Genomic DNA, 23,012 nt, shown 5'->3' on the forward strand with positions numbered 1-23,012 from the left:
CGGGGGCATAAAAAATGCTCTTTATGTTTTAATATTTTATCCGACGTTTTATTCATATATCATCCTACCTTATCTGTAGATGTAATCATATTCTCCATTTTGACATCCAAATAACTATTGACCATAGAAAAATGTCGTCTTTGAGCCAAGTTTTCATTAGTTCCAGCATCTTTTACCAATAATGCCAATTGATCTTTAACCACGTCAACAGGTCTTTTCATCGCCCTAGAAATAAGTAAGTATCAATAAATGATCGAATTTTTTCAAAATAGCAAAAGCTAATCGTCGGACCGTAAAGACCACTAATACTAGGAGTAGAAAGCGGCTGTGTACTAGGTGCAAGAATTGAATGAAGAAAAACACGAATTGAAAGTAATGTGTCATTTCCGATAGAAGAACAGTAAATGTATCACGTTTATAAAGAAAAAAATAAGGCCTTGAGTGTCAGGTCAGATAGAAATCATCTCCTATAGACCCCTCCCTTTACACACACACACTATATATTCTGCAAAAATCATAAAAGACGTTTCCCCTAACAACGTTACAACGTTGCTAATATCTCAAATAAAAGGCGCATGATACGACAGCAGAGGTCAAACCCTGAACAGTTAGGGCACGTATGGACACTACATTTAAGCTTGATACAGCTCTAAATTTTGATTGTGATTAAATATTTGACACATTATATGTTTCTCACACAGAATGCATGTGGTCAAAGAACTGAACAATTTGAAATAAGACTTTAGCTTTAATGAGCCAATATCAAAAATCTGAATAAAAGAGATTAGATTACGCATATCAAATAACCCCAATGAAATAAAAAAAGTTTAATTTTGGACCATTTGGACCTCAATGTGGACCAATTTGATAACATCAAAATTTAAATACAAGGTTAGATTCAGCATATCAAAAAACCCCATATATCAAATTTTTGGACCCGATTGGGATAGATTCAGCATATCTAAGTACACCAAGAATTTACTGTATTCATTTATTAATGGACAATATGAGCCTTGTTTTTAAAGGGGTCGCTTCATAAAAAAAATATATAATATATATATATACATAACTACTCTAAATATCAGTACAACAATGTTAAATCGGCAAATTTGCGGAAGCAAAATTTTTGTTCTTCCCTCGCCGGGATTCGAACTCATGCTATTGGGATATCGAGACAACACCGCATGCACTGTGTCCATCGCTCTAGACCACTCGACGGATTTACAGCTCTACTTTACCATTTTATGATATAATAAGGATCAGTAAATTTTTAACTATATTTCTAAAATTAAATAACTATATCACGCCATATCTATTTTAAACTTTGACTCTACTTATAATTTCTATCATTGTGCATTACAGCTCTGATTAAATATTTTATATAGCATAGTTTCTGACACAGAAAGAATGTGTTCTATTAGTACCTAAAATAATTTCAAATTGGATATTTACCAATTATGGTCCAATATCCAAAATCTCAATACATGGTTGGAATCAGCATATCTCAGAACCCCAGGAATTCATTTTTTTTATGAAATCAAACAAAGTCTAATTTTCGACCTTGTGGACCAATTTGATAACAGGACCCACAATCTAAAATCCAGCTACACGCTTAGATTCAGCATATCAAAGAACTCCATATAATCATTCAAGAGGCTGTCAGAGTGACAGCAAACCAAATTTTCCTGCATGAAAATGATATTTGAAAATCTGGACCCCCAAACATGATCAAGTAAAATAAAATATATATAGCATTCAGAAAATTAGTTTATACAGAATAAAAAACAAACCTACCACAAAATTCTTCAAACGATTTATCAAAGAAAAGAAAATAATGAAAATGATATTTGAAAATCTGGACCCCCAAACAGGATCAAGTAAAAATTAAACATAAACACACCCAACAAAAATAAAATACCACATAACAACTGTAACATATACTTATTAATTACATCATTTCTGTTCAAAGGGAAATAACTCAAAATAAAAATAGATTATATAACAAATAACTGAAAGGTCTATTAATTACATCATTTCTTTTAAGGGAAATAACTCAAAATATAAATAAATCATATAATAAATAACTGAAAGATCTACAACTCAACAACCAGAAAAGCTAAATTCGTGAAAATTGAACTAGACCTTCATTTAGTCACAGGAAACAACATATCAAAGCGTTTTCATGTTAATAAACGGACACTGTTTGGCAGACGAAAGCCCGCCCGCCTGCCCGCCGTACATCCCCAAATTAATAATCGATTTTATCCTTCGAAAATCCGGTTAACAAAATTTAATTTTGATCCCAGATTTGGACCAAATTGAAAACTGTGGCCAAATTCAAAAATCTAAATAGACGCTTATATTCAGCAAATCAAAGAACCCCAAAGAAATCATTTTTTTTTAAATTAAACATAGTTTGATATGAATCTTTGGACCTTAATGAGGACCAATTTGGAGACAGGCCCCAAAATTAAAAATATAAATACAAGGTTAGATTCAGCATATCAAAGAACACAAATAATTCAATTTGTGATGAAATAAAATGAAGTTTAAATTTGGACAGGGCCCAAAATCCAAATTCTAGATGGCCAGTTAGATTTATCATATTAAAGAACCCCACGATTTCAAGATTTTGAGTTAAACCCCATTGATATTTGCCAAGAAATAAGAAATTTATACAAATTATTACAAAAGTATTGAAATTGGCCCCTTTTTCCTCAACTTAAGGTCATAACCCCCCAAAATCAATATAAACCTTCCTTTCATGGTATAAAACCTTGTGGCACAATTAAATAGCAATCCATAGACTTGTACTCAAGTTAGTGTCCAGAAACAAGAAAATACTACTATTTTTGCCCCTTTTTCGGCCCCTTATTCCTAAACGATTTGGGCCATGACCCCCAAAATCAACCCGCGACATCCTATTGTAGTAAACCTTGTGCTAAAATTTCTGAGAGATCAATACACTTATACTCAAGTTAGTGTCTGCGAACCAAAATGTCTCTGGACGACGACGCAGACACGCAAACATTTTGCGGTCGTATAAAAAGTCACTACAGAAGGATGAGAGCGTTATGTTTATTTCGTGAAAATCTGTCATTATCAACAACATCTATGACAATTTTACTGTCCGCTGAAAGTTGCAAAAGGTACGAACAAATTAATGAGTATACTAGTATATTGATTTTTTTTCGCTTTACCGTAAAAATTATTCATATTTGTATTTTAATTAAAAAAAAAAGAGTCTAGAAAAACAACCAACTATCCTTTAAGTAGACATAAGATCATATAGAATTGTTACTACACAAACAGAAAAAAGCAAGTTGAACTGTGAGCCACTGTTCACTAATGATATCCCAGGAAAAATATCCAGTAAACAGGTTGAAAAACAATGGAGCCACTCATATCACATGTTATAGCATACTAACAATAATTTTGATAACATTTTTAAGTGTGTTCTGAATCGTAGTTTCTGAGAAAATGTTACGAATATTTCATACATTGCCATTACATATATATGAATATATGAATATTTGGTGAACAGGAAGTTAGTAATCGATGAATTTAGAAACGCGTCATATTATATAGCATGCTTACAGGAAGCTTAATTGCTATGATATTTAGGAACACTCTGAAAGAATAACCAAACGAATAAAATAAAATGAAAAACTATTTTTATAACACTCATTAGCGTGTTAAAGTAGCAATCTTAAGCATTTCTAGAATCTAATTTAGTAACTGCATCAGTTTATTTTCAATCTGATCCACGCCTAGATAGATTGAATGCAGATTGTTGCTTTTTTAGACACACTGATGAACATATATAAAAAGAATGTTCAAATCCCAAAATTCCTTTTAGAAGATACAAATCAAGATGAAAAAACAAAATCTGAAGGAACTGTATGAACTCCAAAAGGACGAGACCGATGATAAAGGATAAAATATATAAACAGACATAGCTTCGGTAGTATTCCCAATCTCAAGTTATCTGGGATATATCAGATGCAAGCTAACTGAAATGTGAGTAATTAAGTGAAATCATATCATCAATATATTAGAAAGTGGAATTAAAGAACTCAGCAAGATGATTTTTGTTTTGTCTTTGAGAATGTTCTGTGTGAATACTGCTTCATATGACCAAAATAAACCATGTCGGTCAGTAGGGGCGCACAATTAGTTCCTATTGAAATATCAAGCCATCAAAAAACTCAACAAGATATCAAAACATCCAACCTTCTGATTATATCATTTTAAGGTGTATTATTTGTATAAATCTTTATTTTATAATACGATGTAGTTGATGTTATAATTGAGCATAGGCAAAGAAAATTCAAAACTTTGTGATGAAAGACTTTTGAGTAGATCTTTATTTTTCCGAATCCACATCTGATTGAAACTGCTGGTTGAATATGCCTCATTACAATTATTTGAAAACCATCTTTTATTGTAAAATGCTTACCAAGTCAGGAATATTGTGAGAATTGTGTTCCATTCGGTCCATTGGTTGATCAAGTCTTACGTTTGATTTTGGCAGGTTTTATGGACTTTACCTTGTAATTTGTTTTTTTTAATACTGTTCTACTGTAGACAGAATGATAGTATGAACTTTGGAACGACGATAAGTCGAACATCTTAACTTCCCGGCTATTCATTATTCTTAATGAGTCAAATATTGATAAAAAGACCTACTAATTCATAGTTCAGTCTATTTTAAGGTATGTTTGGATAAAAACGGAAGTCTCAGTTTAAAATCGATTTTGTAGTGTGAGTCATTCGGAACCGCTTCAGTGGTTTTCGTTGTTTACATCTAAGTATTTTTGTGTCTTCAAGATTTGTCTTTAACTTATAGAAAAGTTAATGTTTTTCTCTGTGGGTACTCAGACTACTACATATTGTTCTACCTTAATAGTGCTAAGATTTTGTCAGCATAATGAATAGATGACGAATGATCATATTTTAGTTTACTAGGGCATTTCTTGATAAGTTTCATTTTAACACTGCACGTATCTCAGAGGTGATAATACATACTTTAATTATTGCCCAAATACATGTTTAATGTACGGAAAAAAATCTAGTGCGCTGAAATACCTCTTAATCGTCCTCTTGACTTAACACCGTACATGCGTCTTCTTCATTATTCCATTTTGAATTCAGGGAAATGTGTAAAGACATTTTCATTCGTAAAAAAACAAGTGTTGAGTTGGGTATGACATATGGCATAGACCTTCTGAATTCGCTTTAGGTGTAATACCGCCAAATCATAGTACGTCACATCAAGTTGCATACGAAAAAGGGTCGAAAAAAAAATATACCAAGGAATTTGACAGTTGTAGGAAATTAATCCTGCATTTCATTGCAGTAAAAAATTTCTGAGTCATAAGCTATACATTGGGTATTTCAAAGCATCATTCATTTTTTATTTGGTGTTTCTATAGAATATTTTGGAAATTTGATTGGTTAACTTCCAGTGATGCTTATTATCTTGTATGCAACGAAATGTTATGTGAAATTTTGTCTGTAGTACTGGAAGGATAAAACTTTACTCATGCCAAGTATTTCTTTATTTGAAACAAAGATACATTCTGCACAATTTTTTTGAAAAGTGCAAATTTAACAAAGACTAATAGGGGAGAACAATGGTCGTATTTCACCTAAATTTACCAGCCCATGCTAAATTGTGGTGTCCGAATGACTGTGCGACATATATGAAATACACAACAATTTCCGGTCTAGTTTGGGTTTTTGAATCCGATGCCTCGTGTAAGGAGTGTCATAGTCTGTTCACGTCAACTTAAGTTTAAAACGACCATGAGAGGTCCGTAGTTGACTTTTTACATGACATTATTTATGCCTATTCAACATACTTCACCTTCCACTGCCAGTTGAACTTCCCATCATTCATTTGAAACGACTTTTTGGTTTCTTTAGATTAAATTTCGACCTGAATATACATTAAATGTATGCCACTGGATAGTTAGCGAACGAAAATCAATCAATCAGTAAATCTTTTTCGTAGGTCCTTTTAAAACCTTGATCTGATCAACTCATACCAATGTAAATTAGATTGTCTAGCATCACGTGATTTTTTTCCTCGAACCATGAGGAAAAGTATAGATATAACGTGGACTAAGTTTCAAAAGGGATTTAATCATGTTTTAATTTATATCATCTCTATAACAGGAAACTCTTCAAAGTTTGATATGGGTGCATTCACTCACCAGATACAACCTATCATTTGTTGTAACAATTTAAAATACGTACTTGTCTCTTATAAATGGAGAAACTTTGCATTCTTCTATAAGATGCTTCACAACATACAAATGCCCTGCTGAAGCTGCTACATGGAGGGGTGTATTCTTCATATAATCTCCAACGTCAAAATACGGATACTCAGATCTAAAATAAATAAGCATCATAATGTCTTGGTTTTGTCGTCTCTGTTTATTACAATATACAGAAAAAGACGCTCATACGAGATTACTGAACATGATTTGAAGTTTAAATGACCACGACGGAAGTGACCCTCTAATCACAATCAAATTTATTTTATATTTGAATTGAAGTCATTGACAAAATTACCTATTGCACGACAAAATAAGGTTTATAGTCAGTGACTCTGTCAGACAGACATGTGCATCTATCATATCGACCAACTGACGTAGTCAAAGGATGAAGCATGATAAAGCCACTAATATTGTCCCTTGAATTCGAAAATCGAGAATCACAAATCTACTAAATAACATCTTTCAAATGTCCATTAGACATAATTAGTCTGTAAGAAATCAGTATTTATATTTTTGAATTTCGTCTTGCATATTTGTATTAGAGCTTCAAACCTCTTGAATTAAGTGAAAAGTGAATAAATTAACAAATTAGCCAGATTTTGAGATATTGCCTTAAACATTTAGAGATGAGAAACAGCTTTATCCAATCAAAGCATCATCGATGTTGTGATTCAGCCAATTTTGTAGCTAGTCTGACATTTTTTCTGACCATACTTTCAAAAATTATTTTGTTATCTTCATTTCCATAATCTCACTGTAAAATTCAAAAAGATGGAGAATTTTGCAATATTGATGCAGATAATTTTGGTATTTCAATTGAAGACACTGTCAGATTTTTTAAAATCTTTTTTTTTAGAAACATTTGAAATTCAATGATTTTGACAAGAATGTTAGGGACTATCTTCAAATGTGTAGCATATTCTTTATATAAATGTGTTGCAGAAAATTCTCAGGTAAGAGTTATGCAATTGTGTTTATTAATTCAACCAAATTACGATAATTGTAACTTAAATAGATATTAATTATTAACTTAAGTCAGATGATTATGACACTATTTTACAGCGATTGAGGTCAAGGTTTTGTGTATCCAGTTAGATGTGTAATAAATTGAATACACAAATTCTTGACCTCAATACCAGTGTGATTATCAACTGTCATGATATATTAATATAACTGGTCAATTATGACTGCATTTGAGTGGAGATTAATCCAATTACTACTTTCACCTTTGAGTGTAATTGTTTGAAAATCGTGGCAGCTATCTATCATACTGGTATTGTATAATGCAAAATGGGAATAATAGCATTTCAAACAAGAGGCTCTCAAGAGCCTTAATCGCTCACCTGTAATTTTTTGCTTAAATCTTTCATCAATGATTATTTTTGCTTTTCAATATATATTAATGAGTGGCTTAAAAATGCCATTTAAATGTTCTTTGTATCTGTCATATTTTCTTCAAAAGCAAAAAAATGCATTTTACCCCTATGTTCCATTTTAGCCATAGTGGCTATGTTTCTTAACGTACAAGGAAATAAAACACAAAATTTATACAAGATACTCTGAAACTCATTCATCCCAAGTTTGGCTGAAATTAATTTAGCAGTTTCAAAGGAGAAGATTTTTTAAAGTAAGCACACTAGATTAGATGAACAAATTGTGAAAAATTGTCTTTAAAGGACAATAACTCCTTAAGGGGTCAATTGACAATTTTGGTCATATAAAAACTTATTTGTAGATCTTACTTTGCCGAACATTTTTGCTGTTTAAAGTTTATCTTTATCTATAATAGTATTCAAGATAATAACTGAAAACTGCAAAATTTCCTTAAAATCATCAATTCAGGGGCAATAACCTAAAAATCAGATACCCGATTTGGTTGTTAATTTCAGGGCAGGTAGACCTTGACCTAATACATACTTTAACTTCTTGTCTGATTTGCTCTAAATGCTTTAGTTTTTGAGATATAAGTCAAAAACTGCATTTAACCCTATGTTCTATTTTTAGCCATGGCGGCCATGTTTTCTGAGGAAACACAAAATAAAACACAAACTTTATTCTAGATAACCTAAGAATCATTCAGCTTAAGTTTGGTTGGAATTGGTTCAGTAGTTTCAGAGAAGAAGATTTTTAAAAAATGGAAAACATGATAAACAAATTGTGTAAAATTGTCCTTAAAGAGCAATAACTCCTTAAGGGGTCAATTGACAATTTTTGTCATATTAACTTATTTGTAGATCTTACTTTGCTGAACATTTTCTCTGTTTACAGTTTATCTCTATCTATAATAATATTCAAGATAATAATCAAAAACTGCAAAGTTTCCTTATAATTACCAATTTAGTGGAAGCAACCCAACAATGGGTTGTTAGATTCATCTGAAAATTTTAGGGCTGATAGAACTTGACCTAATGAACATTTTTACCACATGTCAGATTTGCTCTAAATGCTTTGGTTTTTGGGATATAAACCAAAAACTGCATTTTACCCCTATGTTCTATTTTTAGCCATGGCGGCCATGTTTTTTGACGAAACAGAATATAAAACACAAACTTTATTCTAGATACCCTAAGGATCATTCAACTTAAGTTTGGTTGGAATTGGTTCAGTAGTTTCAGAGCAGAAGATGTTTGAAATAGTTTACCCCGGACGGACGACGACGACGGACGCCAAGTGATGACAAAAGCTCACTGTTCCTTCGGAACGGTGAGCTCAAAAGTGTAGGAATCAACTTTGATATCAATGCACATCTTGAACCAAATTTTATTCAATGGCTTACAGGAACATAAGATACTGGTAAAACACTTTCATTATTCTTATCAACTGCTTTAATTTGATAAATCACATTTTCCACATAAATTAATATATAGAAATTAAATATATAAATTTAGATTTACAACGGAACTGTATGCAAGTGTATATCTAAAATAAATAAGTTGTTCGCCCAACCTTTTCTTAATATAAGGACAAATAACATGTTAAAAGTTGGCAGTTGATGATTAAAATGGTGTAGAAAGTTTCTGCAAGTCATAGCAACACATAATTATTTTCATGACTTGTCTTCAACTTAGAATTTTGCACCATCTCCAAATCCAGAGTGATCGCATAGATCCAGCATGGCTGAATCAAAAATATAATTAGCTATACGATACATTTCGCACATATGTTAATAAGTGTAAAATATCTTTTAGGGTAAGGCTGTTGCCCATATCTATTTTGTTAAAAAACGATGTGTAAACTGGTCATTTGAGCTCAAGTATATCAATTTAATAGATATAAGAAGATGTGGTATGAGTGCCAATGAGACAACTCTACATCCAAGTCATAATTTGTAAAAGTAAACCATTATAGATCAAAGTACGGTCTTCATCACGGAGCCTTGGCTCACACCGAACAGCAAGCTATAAAGGGCCCCAAAAATGACTAGTGTAAAACTATCAAACGGGAAAACCAACGGTCTAATTTATAAAAATCAAAGTGCTGGATAGCACCTGTGGAAAGTTTGCAACAGTAGATGTATATTATTTCAAATGGGTTGTAGATGTGTATTATTTCAAATAGGTTGTAGATGTGTATTACTTCAAATTGGTTGTAGATGTGTATTATTTCAAATAGGTTGTAGATGTGTATTATTTCAATTATGTATTTAATCACAGCTTTGGTGTTTTTCCCTAAAAAATTGTCTCATCAGCAATTATCAAAAATCACTTTTTTCATATGTTTGTCATGTAAAATTTTGATAATTTCTATTGCAACCTTAAACTGTAGATTTAAAATAATCAAATATGCAGAAAGCTCTGTTAAATTCTTTCTGTGCCCATCCCATGTAAAGGGCCTGTGATTAAGTATTTTTTATTGATTAAGGTCCTTCATATTTGTTTTTAGGAAAATGTATATTTAGCAGTTAGTTTTCTTGTTTGAATTGTTATATATTGAACAAACTCGGACTACGATTAGTAGATTGTGTGGTTAACGGTTTTTTCCGATTTTTAAAATATTTTACTTAATACAAGAAATAATTGTAACAGGATGCTGTTACGAAGTCTCCCAAACAAAGCTCCCATAATTAGTAATTCCCAAAGTCGCCTGACATTGGGCAACGTCTAGTACAAATTGGTTTGGTCTAGTAAAGTGATATGCATAAGTGACGCCTAGGGATTAACCCTGTATGTCATTCAAATCTTCTTGAAATCATGGACAGGAATATATATGGTTTAGGGGTGGGGATCTCGACCTTCGGAACGGTGAGCTAAAAAGTGTGGGAATCAAATTTGATATCAATACACATCTTGAACCAAATTTCATTCAGCTTAAGTTTGGTTGGATTTGGTTCAGTGGTTTCAGAAGAGAAGATTTTTTAAAGTTAGAAAACATGATAAACAAAATGTGTAAAATTGTCCTTAAACACCAATAACTCTTTAAGGGGTCAATGACAATTTTGGTCATATAAACGTATTCGGAGATCTTATTTTGCTGAACAAATTTGCTGTTTACAGTTTATCTTTATCATTAATACTATTCAAGATAATAACCAAAAGCTGCAAAATTTCCTTTAAATTACCAATTTAGTGGCAGCAACCCAACAATGAATTATTGGATTCATCAGAAAATTTCAGGGCTGATAGAACTTCACCTAATGAACACTTTTACCGTATGTCAGATTTGCTCTAACTGCTTTGGTTTTTGAGATATAAGCCAAAAACTGCATTTTACCCTATGTTCTATTTTTAGACATGGCCGCCATGTTTTTTGACGAAACATAAAATAAAACAAAAACTTTATTCTAAATACCCGTAGGATCATTCAGCTAAAGTTTGGTTGGAATTGGTTCCGTAGTTTTAGAAGAGATGATGTTTGAAATAGTTTACACCAGACGGACGACGACGACGGACGACAACGGACGCAAAGTGATGACAAAAGCTCACAGTTCCTTCGGAACGGTGAGCTAAACAAGGGGGGGGGGGGGGGGGGGGGGATTCTCATGGGACTCTTTATTTCATTTGATTTGTTTTATTGTCCTGTACAAGAATATATATGGTTTTGGGGTGGGGATCTCGACCGTTTACAAGATTTCAAAAAGAAGGGGGTGGGGTGACCCCTGTTAACTTCCCCTATATTTAATTTGATTTGTTTTATTGTTCCATACAAGAATGTAGATGGTTTAGAGGTGGGGATCTCGACCGTTTACAAGTTTTCAAACAGGATGGGGTGGGGTGACCCCTAGGGACTCCCCCTCTATTTCATTTCATTTGTTTTATTGTCCAATACAAGAATATATATGGTTTAGGGGTGGGGATCTCGACCGTTTACAAGTTTTCAAACAGAAGTGGGTGGGGGTGACCCCCCAGGGACTCCCCCTATATTTCATTTGATTTGTTTTATTGTCCCATGCAAGAATGTATATGGTTTCAAGGTGGGGATCTCGACCTTTTACAGGTTTTCAAACAGGATGGGGTGGGGTGACCCCTAGGGACTCCCCCTCTATTTCATTTCATTTTTTTTATTGTCCCATACAAGAATATATATGGTTTAGGGGTGGGGATCTCGACCGTTTACAAGTTTTCAAACAGACGTGGGTGGGGGTGACCCCCCAGGGACTCCCCCTATATTTCATTTGATTTGTTTTATTGTCCCATGCAAGAATGTATATGGTTTCAAGGTGGGGATCTCGACCTTTTACAGGTTTCATGAAATTCTGTTGTGTGGTATCAGAGGAGTTGCGATGACAAACTGTTGCAGTAGTACATTAAAGTAAATAAGTTCAAAGGGGCGTAACTCCTAGAAAAAAAATTGAATCCTAATTTCCTGTCGATATGCACAACTACATAGTATGTCCTTATTATCTAAAAAGGTTTCGTGAAATTCTGTTGTGTGGTTTGAGAGGAGTTGCGATGACAAGAAACGGGACTGACCGTCTGACGGACTGACGGACTGACGGACGGACAGACGGACAGACGGACGGGTCAAAAACATTATACCCTCCGCAACCCGTTGCGTGGGGTATAATAAGTCTCTAAACTTTGTTTGGGAGACTTAAAAACAAATAGTATATACGAATTTTGTTACAGTCCGATTTTGTGAGGCCGATATTGTAATAGGCAGAGTTTGTTATAGTCCGAGTCTGTTATGGGCCGAGATGAGATACCAGGTTACTTTCGATACACTCGGGCTTTTACGTCTTTAATAAACATTTGTAAAAATCGTAGTAAAAATAGCGTCGAAAAATGTTCATTCATGAAATATTTTAAACACCGTATTTATTTTCTCCAGGGCAACCGGAGGACTGGAGGAAACTCCTGAAACCGGGATTATCGTACTCCCATCGGAAAGTACACATATATGGATCTCACGCATGTCTGGGGAATACCGATAAAAGCATAACGTAGAAACTGCTGTCTCGTGTAGATGTGTATTGATTTTGATTTCCGCGCAGCTCAGATCTTCGAAGTAATGTTTGTGATAGCTATTTTCAAAATGAAGTTGAAGTTATTTGAATTATCGATGAACATTCAGTACATTTTAATTCAAGCTGTAAGCTAATCAAAATAGAAGTAACTCAAAATTTCAAAAGCATCTTCCTAGAATTAGTATGCAAACACTAGTGCTACATTATCTAGGAGTAGAACACACATCCTATAGTTAGATAGTCTGTCCAACTTCCGGTTTGAGGCCGATGCCTTAGGAAAGTATATTGCTATAGCAAGCTATAGCAAACTTTCAAAAACGAGAAACGAGAAACATTTATGAACCACATCAACAAACGACAACATCAGATTCCTGACTTACGACAGGTGCAAACAAATGCAGCGGGTTTAACCATTTTAATAGGTACCAACCTTCACCCTTATCTGAAACAATAGTGTAACATCACAACATAGAAATACACACTATAAAATATCAATTGAAAGTGCTTAACTCAATCAAAAGACATACTAACATAAGTGAACATACACTGAACGAATAAATTTGATCTATGATACAAGGTAAATACAAAATCAATAACATAAGGGGGTGAATAAATAAAGGTAACAGTAGTATACCGCTGTGAGATGTTAAACAATTTCAAAAAAAAAAAACCAACAACAACCTTGAACAAAAAGCCGCCAAATACAATAATATACACAGGTAAATGAAAATAATTTTGTTGTAAGGTAAACAGTTTAAATGGAGAACAGAAATATATTTTTGTTCATAGTACGAAAAAGTGAAAATTTATAGTCATACCAAACACTTATCAAAGCCGGTATATAAACGAGATATAACCCTGAATAAGTAAACATTAAATAACAACAAAGCATTACAAATAGTATCAACAGGTCAAAATAACAAGAAAGTACGATTTGAGAGTACTTGCAGTTACTGACAGCTAGTTAAAAGCCAAAAACAATTAATAATAAAAAATCATGCATCAGAGACTAAAATCAACTAAAACACATCCAAGGGATTTAGTATTTTAACGTCATGGACAGTCAAAGAAGATCTATATAATTAAATAACTTGTGCAATGCCAAAAATAAATGTATCGACAGGCAGTATGATAGTTAGGAGATAACCTCTTTATAGAAAAAAATGAACGTGGATGTGTCTTTATACATCCCGGTTGATATAAGAATGTTTGTGACATCACAGGTGACCTTTCAGCACCAAAGTGGCCAGATAATATAATACTTTTCATTTATCAATGTAATTAATATCTTTTGAAAGGCTTTAGTAATATTTTTGCAATTTCAGAGGCTCTTAATGCACCATATGCGCATTTCGACAAAAAGGTCAACATATATGAATACCGTATATCGTTTTTTTTTTTTGCGTGTGTTTAATTTTCGCTTTATTCGCCGTAGCTAAAGAAGCGCAAAAAATTGACCTCGCATAAATTTCCTTGCATATTCCAAGATTTATCAAAATTTGAAATCTTTATACATTATAATGTTAATTATGGAGATTTTTGTGTTGTTCAACAGATCAAAAGAATGAGCATACTTATTCAAAATCTTTCTTTTCATAATAATTAAATTGGCTAAACAAACGTGTCACACCTTTGACAACACGGCTATCAGATGCTAATCACTGGCGAGCTATTGTATTGATAGGGGTGTCATAACCCAACCAATTGGAATTTAATGCAAAAATACAACAAAAATAAATCGTTTTTACACGGATATTTGTATATCTGTATTGATCAAAACCTTCAATTTTTAGCATGCCCCAATGTGCATAATTTACGTTCCTTAAAAGTTCTCTAAATTGCGTACTTTCGTTTGGTTTACTCGTATATATTTGTAATTGATTACCGGTCAGTCAATCAATTATGTGTTACTTTCATCTTTAACAATGCGATACAGTTATATCTTCGTGTGTATTTTCCCATTCAGCGAAAATTAAACACTGTGAAAATTTACCCTGCACACTTTGTTAAGTAATCGCAAAAAAAAAACCCGACGCGATATTAATAATAGAAATGTTGAAGAGCGGATCAAAACAAAAACGACCTAAATTATAGCCAAATTCATACAAAGAAGCTTTGCACGAGGGAGATATATTTCTTAATAAAAAAATATTTCCAAAATTTTTAAAACCGCAAAATTTTAATCAAGCATTATCCGTATGTCCATGCAAGTACCGAAGTTCTGGCTACAGGCATGGCGATCCCAAGCTAACAGTTACACCACATTATTCAGACAGTGCCTGCATATTGAGTATAAATTTTCCAGTTGATGCGATATTCCAGAGCTGTCGTTTACTATCACGATTTCATTTGATGAAGTCGCTGTGAAAAGGAAGCTATTGAACCAAAGCTTTCTAGTGAAAATATTTAATAAGCCATCATTAGGTGGTTGACCGTCAGGGAATGTATGTGTGAGAGATGACCCCGAATATGTTCAAATTTTCGTAGTCATTTTGCCTTCCGCGATCACCTAATGAGGCTTAATACCGAATTTGTACCTACCATGATCAACACGACTGGTGCACATGTAAAGCAGGATATGCATACCCTTCAGGAGCACCTACGAATATCAACATTACTGTTGGGGTCGTGTTGCTCAGTCTTTATACTGTTTTGTAGACTTTTAGTCTTTTTGTAGTTTTTAATTTTTTTTTGTCATCATGTTTTCGATCTCTTTAGACTTTTGAGATTTGATTCTCCTTATGTATTTATGTATTTTCCGTCTTTTTAACTATTCCTAATTCGAACTAGTTACTAACCAGTTTAAGGATTTGCATCATTCATACAAAATCCCGATTTTGATATTCATGATATCTCCTATTAAGATGAAACTCGTGTGAGGTGTTCTCAATTAGAAGCCTGGTATTTTGATCAGTTAAGAACATTTTTGCAATCCCTTTCTACAAAGTCAGAATAGCTTGTCGAGTGCATTGAAGTTACATCAAGTCAACTAATACATGTTTTAACAACCAGGATGACATTAATTATAAACTTAAAATTCATAATATTTGTTTATAGATCTTCCAAACCCCGTCACTTCATTTTATCAAAAGGCCCCTAACTAGCGCTCCACACAATTACGAAAACTAATTAACTTATTTGTGGATCTAAGTTTGCTTGTGTATTAGTTTTCCCTTTTCCATCCATTACTGTGTTGTAGTTAATATCCAAACACATCAAAAGTTGGTCATGTTACTTATTTGACTATCGTGCATTTGTGCGTTTTCAAGCATCATGCTTAGAATAAAGCATTATGTCAAATTTTAAGAAAATAAATGGGGAATGTGTCAATGGGACACAGATGATCCCCTCGCTTGCAAATAACAGTATAAAGAGAAATAACGCAAGAACAGTAAATGTGACGCAACCCAAATTTAAACTTGATCTGCGTTTTGTTGTAATAAGCGTATAAGTGTATAAGTTTCATATCATTTGAGGCATACTAAAATTAGAGAACGGAAACCAGTTTCGTGACGAACGTACGTACGTACGTACGGACGCACAGACGGACAAGGGTAAAACTAAATGCACCCTCCGCGACGGCGGGGGCATAAAAAATGACAAAGGTTCTCAAGAGGCGAATTTAAGAAATGATCTTTTTCACTTGATCACAGTGGACAAGTATAACTAGTTGTTTAAAGCATTTACACTTTTGTTTGACAAAACAGGCGGACATGACTGTTGTACTAAATTCCCTATAAATTAGTTCTTTGAGAGAGATGAATCAGTCATTTGGATCCTGTACTGAAGAAAGACGTGGAGGTTAATAATATCAATACAGTTATACATTGCCTACATTTAAACTTACTTTTTAATACTTTCCAAATCACCTATTGCCGCCGCTTCAAATAATAAGTACAAATTTGCCCGGTCTGTTACCTGAAGAAAGAAAAACAATCTTTTAAATCAAATATATTGACCACTTCATGATGTCATCATTTTTAAAAAAATCTTTAACGCTAAATAATTGCTTCAAACTTTCTCAAATGAGTTGGTTTAACCGTATATATTGAGGCTAAGTGTATGCTATCTTAAATTTGGAGCACTAGTTACAGTTACGTTTGGAGGACGTGTTTTTCAACAGACTGTCGGAATTCCAAAGGGAACCAATTGTGCCCCTCTTCTTGCCGACTTGTTTCTTTATTATTATGAGGCTGACTTCATACAGGAACTTCTTAGGAAGAAGCAATATTCTTTAACTCTACGTTCTGCTATATAGATGATGTTCTCTAACTAAATAATACAAAATTTGGTGACTATGTTGAATGAATCTATCCTATCGAACTAGAGATAAAGAATACTACAGATACAGTTAAGTCTGCCTCATATCTTGACTTACATCTAGAAATTGACAATGAGGGTCGGTTGAAAACAAAACTTTACGACAAAAGAGATGATTTCAGCTTCCCAATTGTGAACTTTCCATTTCTATGTAGAAACATTCCAGCAGCGCCTGCATACGGAGTATATATCTCCCAATTGATACGATATTCCCGGGTTTGTATTTCCTATCATGATTTCCTTGATAGAGGATTGCTGCTGACAAGGAAGCTATTAAACCAAGAGTTCCAAATGTTGAAGTTGAAATCATTCCTTCGTAAATTTTACGGACGCCATCACGAGTTGGTTGACCGTTATGGAATAACCGTTTCACAGATGATATCGGATATGTTCCTTATGTCGTAACTACAATACCCTTCCCTTTTCACTAATGTGACCTACCGAATTATACTATTTACCGGATTTGTAATAACATAAGCAACACGACGGGTGCCACATGTGGAGCAGGATCTGCTTACCCTTCCGGAGCACCTGAGATCACCCCCAATTTTTGGTGGGGTTCGTGTTGCTTAGTCTTTAGTTTTCTATATTGTGTCATCTGTACTATTATTTGTCTGTTTGTCTTTTTATTTTTGGCCATGGCGTTGTCAGTTTGTTTTCGATCTATGAGTTTGACTGTCCCTCTTGTATCTTTCGTCCCTCTTTTAAAATGTTCTACAAGACAAGGTCAATTCAAGCCCGATTAATTTGATGTCGGCAATATGTCAGAGTATCTTGAAGGCTCATTTTCCTTTCTTTTATATTTGCCTTCCGACTTACAATAAAACATTTCTAGACGATCGAGCCCCATGAAACTAGCTTGAGAGCAAACGTCTCAGCAAACGAATACATGTACTCGTTTTTAGAATTAGTCGGATTTAAATGTGATAAACAGTACGGATAACGCATAATAATAAAGTCGTACTCTGCAGGTATGTAAATAAAAGATGAAATATATGTATGCAAATACATTCGTACATACATACCCTTGGGTTTCAAATCTTAAGATTTAGAACACTGCAGATGAAGATAAATTCAAAAAAGCGTTTCGGATGCAAGAAATTTATAAAGAGATATGTTAAATGTCTTAGACTATTTCATCTGATATCATTTTATTTGAAATACATTACATCCGATATATTCTATTTGAAATAATACTAAAGTTTAAGTATGTGATACTTAAACTCTTCGAAAAATAGTTTTGGATAAACAAATTCTAACTTAGTACAAAGTGTTATATTTTATCTGCTACTCTTAATTAAATATGGATATTAATAAAATTTATATGAATGCTAAGTTTTAAACGAATACGAGTTCCGTTAAAAATTATAAATAGTTTTAAATCATCAAAGTTTTTTTCACGATTTTCAAATTCCTCATGTCGTGTCTACGTATTTATAAATCCCTGGTTTTCAAATGATTAGGTTTGAGCGCTGCAGATGAAGGTAAATCCGGAAAAGAACGAAATTAATAAAATGTGACTTTCATTTACTACCCCTGGTTCTATACCCCTGATGGTGGACTATTTGCACCCGAGCGTATCGTAATCCAGCAGTCAGTCTTTCGTTACTTACATGATTAGTAACATACTTTTTTAAACTTTCCCATTGATACATTTAGAAATTATTTTAAAAGAAACTAAGGTTTCTTTTCTCTCAGACAAAGTGGACCTTATGTCCCTTAGGTCAAATACCTTCTAAATAGTCGACCTATTTATACATTCTGGCTTTTAATTTTTAGATGTAAGCGTTCCTGGTAAAGGTAAACATAGAAGAGCGCTTCAGTCACCCGAGATATCATAACGTTATTTTCATATTAGGGACACAAATCCATAATTGGTTTTGTAATATATGTATTGGCATACATCTACGTCATACAATTAGGTAATGAGTTCACAATAACGTCTATAAAGACAAGTCAAGTACATAAATTAAGTTGTTTTTGTCTTTTTAGGCATTATTTTGAAATTGAATGCATTTAAATAAATATTACTTAACTAACAAAAGATACATGTAGTATATATTTAAAATGTATTTCTTACTTAATACACGTTTAAATAATTTTAATAGTTTGAGCAAGATGTTCGAACAGATTACGCCGTCTGGACGGCTTAAATCTTATGAATTATTAATCATCAATTAATAAAATATCCTAACGATAAATCTTTAATTCTACAATATTGACGAGCCAATGTGGAATGTTTGTTTTTAAAATTATGTTTTTGTTAACAATATCATACGTTTTTAAAATTTTTGTCTATTTTACTCAAGCACAAATGTGTCTTAATTTCATCTAAGTAAAGTTAAGTTCAATCTGCACTGGTTTACATATCAATCTATTCAGTTATTTATAAAAAATAATTCTATGATATTATTTTTGTTTAAAATCAAAGACAATTACTAAGCAGATAAATATTTTATTATTCAATTATCAACAATAATGTATGCGTTGTTGTACTTTGCATTTCTTCACTCGTAATTCAAAGTATCGGGTAAGAGAAAGAAGTTGTCTGACCGTTCAAAAGCACTTACACGTCACGGCTTATTACCCTGAAGCTGCTGATAAAATATCCACTTTTCTGATAAGAAACTGATTTAGAAGAGTGTGACGAAAATGTGTTTTCATTCAACATAATGAAAAGTTCAATATATCAGCAAACAGAAAATAGGTGTCCAACAGATCAAATAATTGATAATTGAAATTTTTCATTTCTTTTGAACGATATATCCTTGGGCTGTTTTTTGCTCTTTAGTGGCGCATTCCCCGTTTCCGTTCTCAACTTTATATGATATTTGATGACAATATGTGTACACTTGCTCGAACCCAAATCGAATCCAAATTCACACATATTGTATCTTCGCTATATTTTTCAAAACCATACCACCTTAGTTTTATAGTAATTTCTAGACAGACCATTCAGCATGTAATTCAATATTATGAAGTGATGTATCTAATGATTCTGATGAACCCTATAAATTGTTGAATCATCATCGTATTGCTATATTAGACTTTTAAGAAGCCATGCTTTTTCTTTTAATGACCTTATTGCAAAAACTTCATTGATCAATGCGTTTCATTTAACTACTACTAGTAACGGTTAGGCAAATATACGATCTCACGATTGTTTTTTTTTTCCTTCTCGAAATTGTCCACATTAAAAAGGTTAAATTATCTAACAACAACATTTTTTTGAATAGTTAACTGGTTTGTGAAATTTTACAAGACGAGTTTACTTCTAGATGTCTACGTAATAATTAAGATTTATCAGAGATTATTATATATTAATATTTGTCTAAAGGACATCCGAACAGATTGTGTTGAAAAAATGTTTAATTGAGCAAAATAATATCTTCATTGAATATACTAGTAGGAAGAATAATCAGCTCTTACCTTCTGCTATAATTTTTTTTAATGAAAAGCAAATCTTTATTACATAATTTAAAGCACGTAAAAACGCAATAAAACATAAAACACGTAAATATGATTGTATGCTGCAAATGATCCTGGCTGTTATTTTGCTGATTATAAGCAAAATAAAAATTTCATTTTGACTTACCTGTGGCGGTGCCACTTGTTGCTTTACTTTTGGAGTCAAACTTTTAGTTGATTTACTCTTTGATGAAGCTACTATTCGGTTCATAAAATTCACTCTGTTTATTTTTCTGGAAAACATATCACAATATCAAACTAAAAGATATTAAATCGCTCATCTGGCAGCAACATGCCTTTCTAAGGCGCATACTTTATTTCATTTGATAATTTACTTTCCAATCATCACTTTTTTATGGTGCTTTTCCAAATCAAATCCAAAAATTATTTTTTTCTCCGATACCAGTCCACATTAATAATTGACGTAACAATCAAGCTTAAAATATTTACAAACAAACTTTCAAACCATTCTATTCTTGCATATCAAATCAACATCAGTTACTATTATATAGTCTTCACAATCTGTCGATACCTGTATTTTGGCATTGCACAAGGTCATGTTTTTCTTTGATTGTTAAAGACGTCTTTATACTAAAATCCATTGGATGTGGGTTGTGTACTGATTGATATTTAAGTCTTAGATACAAATGAATTGGTGATGTTATCAGTAAATTAAAACAATACTTAATATTATTATTATAGGCATATGTACTTTCATGGTACAAAAATCTGTCGATACCTATATTTTAGCATTGCACATGGTCATGTTTTTCTCTGATTGTAAATGACACTTAATCCATTGAATGTTTGATGTGTACTGATTGGTATTGTAGAAATAGATACAATTTTTTTATTATTTGTTATTGGCTTTAAACTAGCTGTCAGTAATTACACGTTCCCTCAGATCTATACTTTTTTGTTGTGGGGATGCATAAATACCTGGCCATGTCCGGTCTGTGTTTTTGTTACTTTTTTTCTGCTTTGTATCGATCGGATGAGTTAAGCCCTTTTCAACTGTTTTTATAGTTTGTGCATATGTTATGCTATAACATCAGTGTCCATGGTAAGGGTAGGGTTTGGCGCCCGCAAAATTGTTTACCACGCCTCATCCTGTATGCGCCTGTCCCAAGTCAGTAGCTAGTAATTTAGTGGTTGTCATCTGTTGCTGTACATCATATTTGGTTTTGTTCACTGCTTTGTACCTAAATCAGGCCGTTAGTTTTCTCGTTTAAATTGTTGTACATTTTCAGTTTAAGGACTTTAATATGGTGTACGGCGACATATTGTTGTTAACTTTAATGTCATTTGGTCTCTATAGGCCGTCTTAACTTTTTTTTAGCGTCATTGATGAGTCGTTTGTAGACAGAGCGCACGTCTGGCGTGCACATTTTAAGCCAATTAACTATGACGAGTGTATTTTAGCTTTTACTCCAATTAACAGTTTCTGTCATATGAATACATCACATACGCTTGTATTTAGCAAAACATTTCTGAATTTTGGGTCCTCAATGAACTGCAACTTCGTACTTCATTTGGAATTTTTAACTTGTTTAATTCGAGAGTCACTGTTTTTGTAGATGAAACACACGTCTGGGGTACAAAATTTTAAGGCTGGTATCTATGATGAGTTTAAGACATATTGGTATATATTATAAAATAAGAGGGTGTGATATCATTACCAATTAGACAACTCTCCACCAAAGACGAAATGACGTAGAGGTTAACAACTATAGTTCACCGTACGGCCTTCAACAATAAGCGAAATCAAAACCGCATAGCAAGCTATAAAAGGCCTCGAAATGACAAATGTAAAACAATTCAAACGAGAAATCTGTCGAACAAAGAACAAACTAAGAGTATAAAAAATCAGTTGAAAAAGTCATAACTCATCAGATCGATACTACACAAACCAAACAACTAACAAAAACACTTAAGACACTAAAGTACAGATCTGAGAGTACTGTCACTTAGCTAGTTCAAAGCCAATAAAAACTAATTTAATAATAATTTGTCTTAGACTTAATCAATACACACCCAACATCAAATAGATGTATTACAAAGACATCACTAACAGTCTGAGAAAAATATGATATTGTGCAACGCCAAAATATAAGTATCAATAGAATGTAGATCCGTCAATGTTGATATATGTATGAACATTATTACAACGTTCAGTTAATGTCTATCTATTGTAGTATCACAATAAAACGGTCCAATACAAGAATGGGGCAAACAGCGTCGAAGGGTACCAATTTCTACAAAAAAAAAATATCGAAGGGACAATAAGAAACTATAAGTCGAGACAAAACGGATAAATGTTTGGCAAAAAGAGCATAAATCGCTCAGTGAAAGTATGGCAACTTGATATATTTATTTTTTTTACTTTTTTCACTATCAATAACAACAAAAACACAACAGTGTCGTACATACAGCTTTTTAAAAGCATTCAAGATATATCAAAAAGCAATGAAATGATTGATAGATATCAATTTGCTTGTTTCAATTTAGCTTTTTTAATAGCTTTTCTCTATTCGTTA

At 32.9% G+C, this 23,012-nt stretch overlaps 1 protein-coding gene across 1 annotated transcript in view; it reads right to left on the reverse strand.

Annotated features, from left to right (window-relative positions):
* Positions 1-23,012, reverse strand: part of LOC127738038 (transient receptor potential cation channel subfamily A member 1 homolog) — a 115,182-nt gene that overhangs the window by 23,269 nt on the left and 68,901 nt on the right. The window contains exons 24-27 of the mRNA XM_052249099.1: positions 20,603-20,708; positions 16,535-16,605; positions 6,262-6,396; positions 69-225 (exon numbers count right to left, since the gene is read on the reverse strand). Of these exons, the coding sequence (XP_052105059.1) occupies positions 69-225; positions 6,262-6,396; positions 16,535-16,605; positions 20,603-20,708 (469 nt within the window). The remainder of the gene's footprint in view (positions 1-68; positions 226-6,261; positions 6,397-16,534; positions 16,606-20,602; positions 20,709-23,012) is intronic.

This window comes from Mytilus californianus, unplaced genomic scaffold (assembly GCF_021869535.1).
Source record: "Mytilus californianus isolate M0D057914Y unplaced genomic scaffold, xbMytCali1.0.p SCAF_4, whole genome shotgun sequence".
NCBI classification, from domain to species: Eukaryota; Metazoa; Mollusca; class Bivalvia; order Mytilida; family Mytilidae; genus Mytilus; species Mytilus californianus.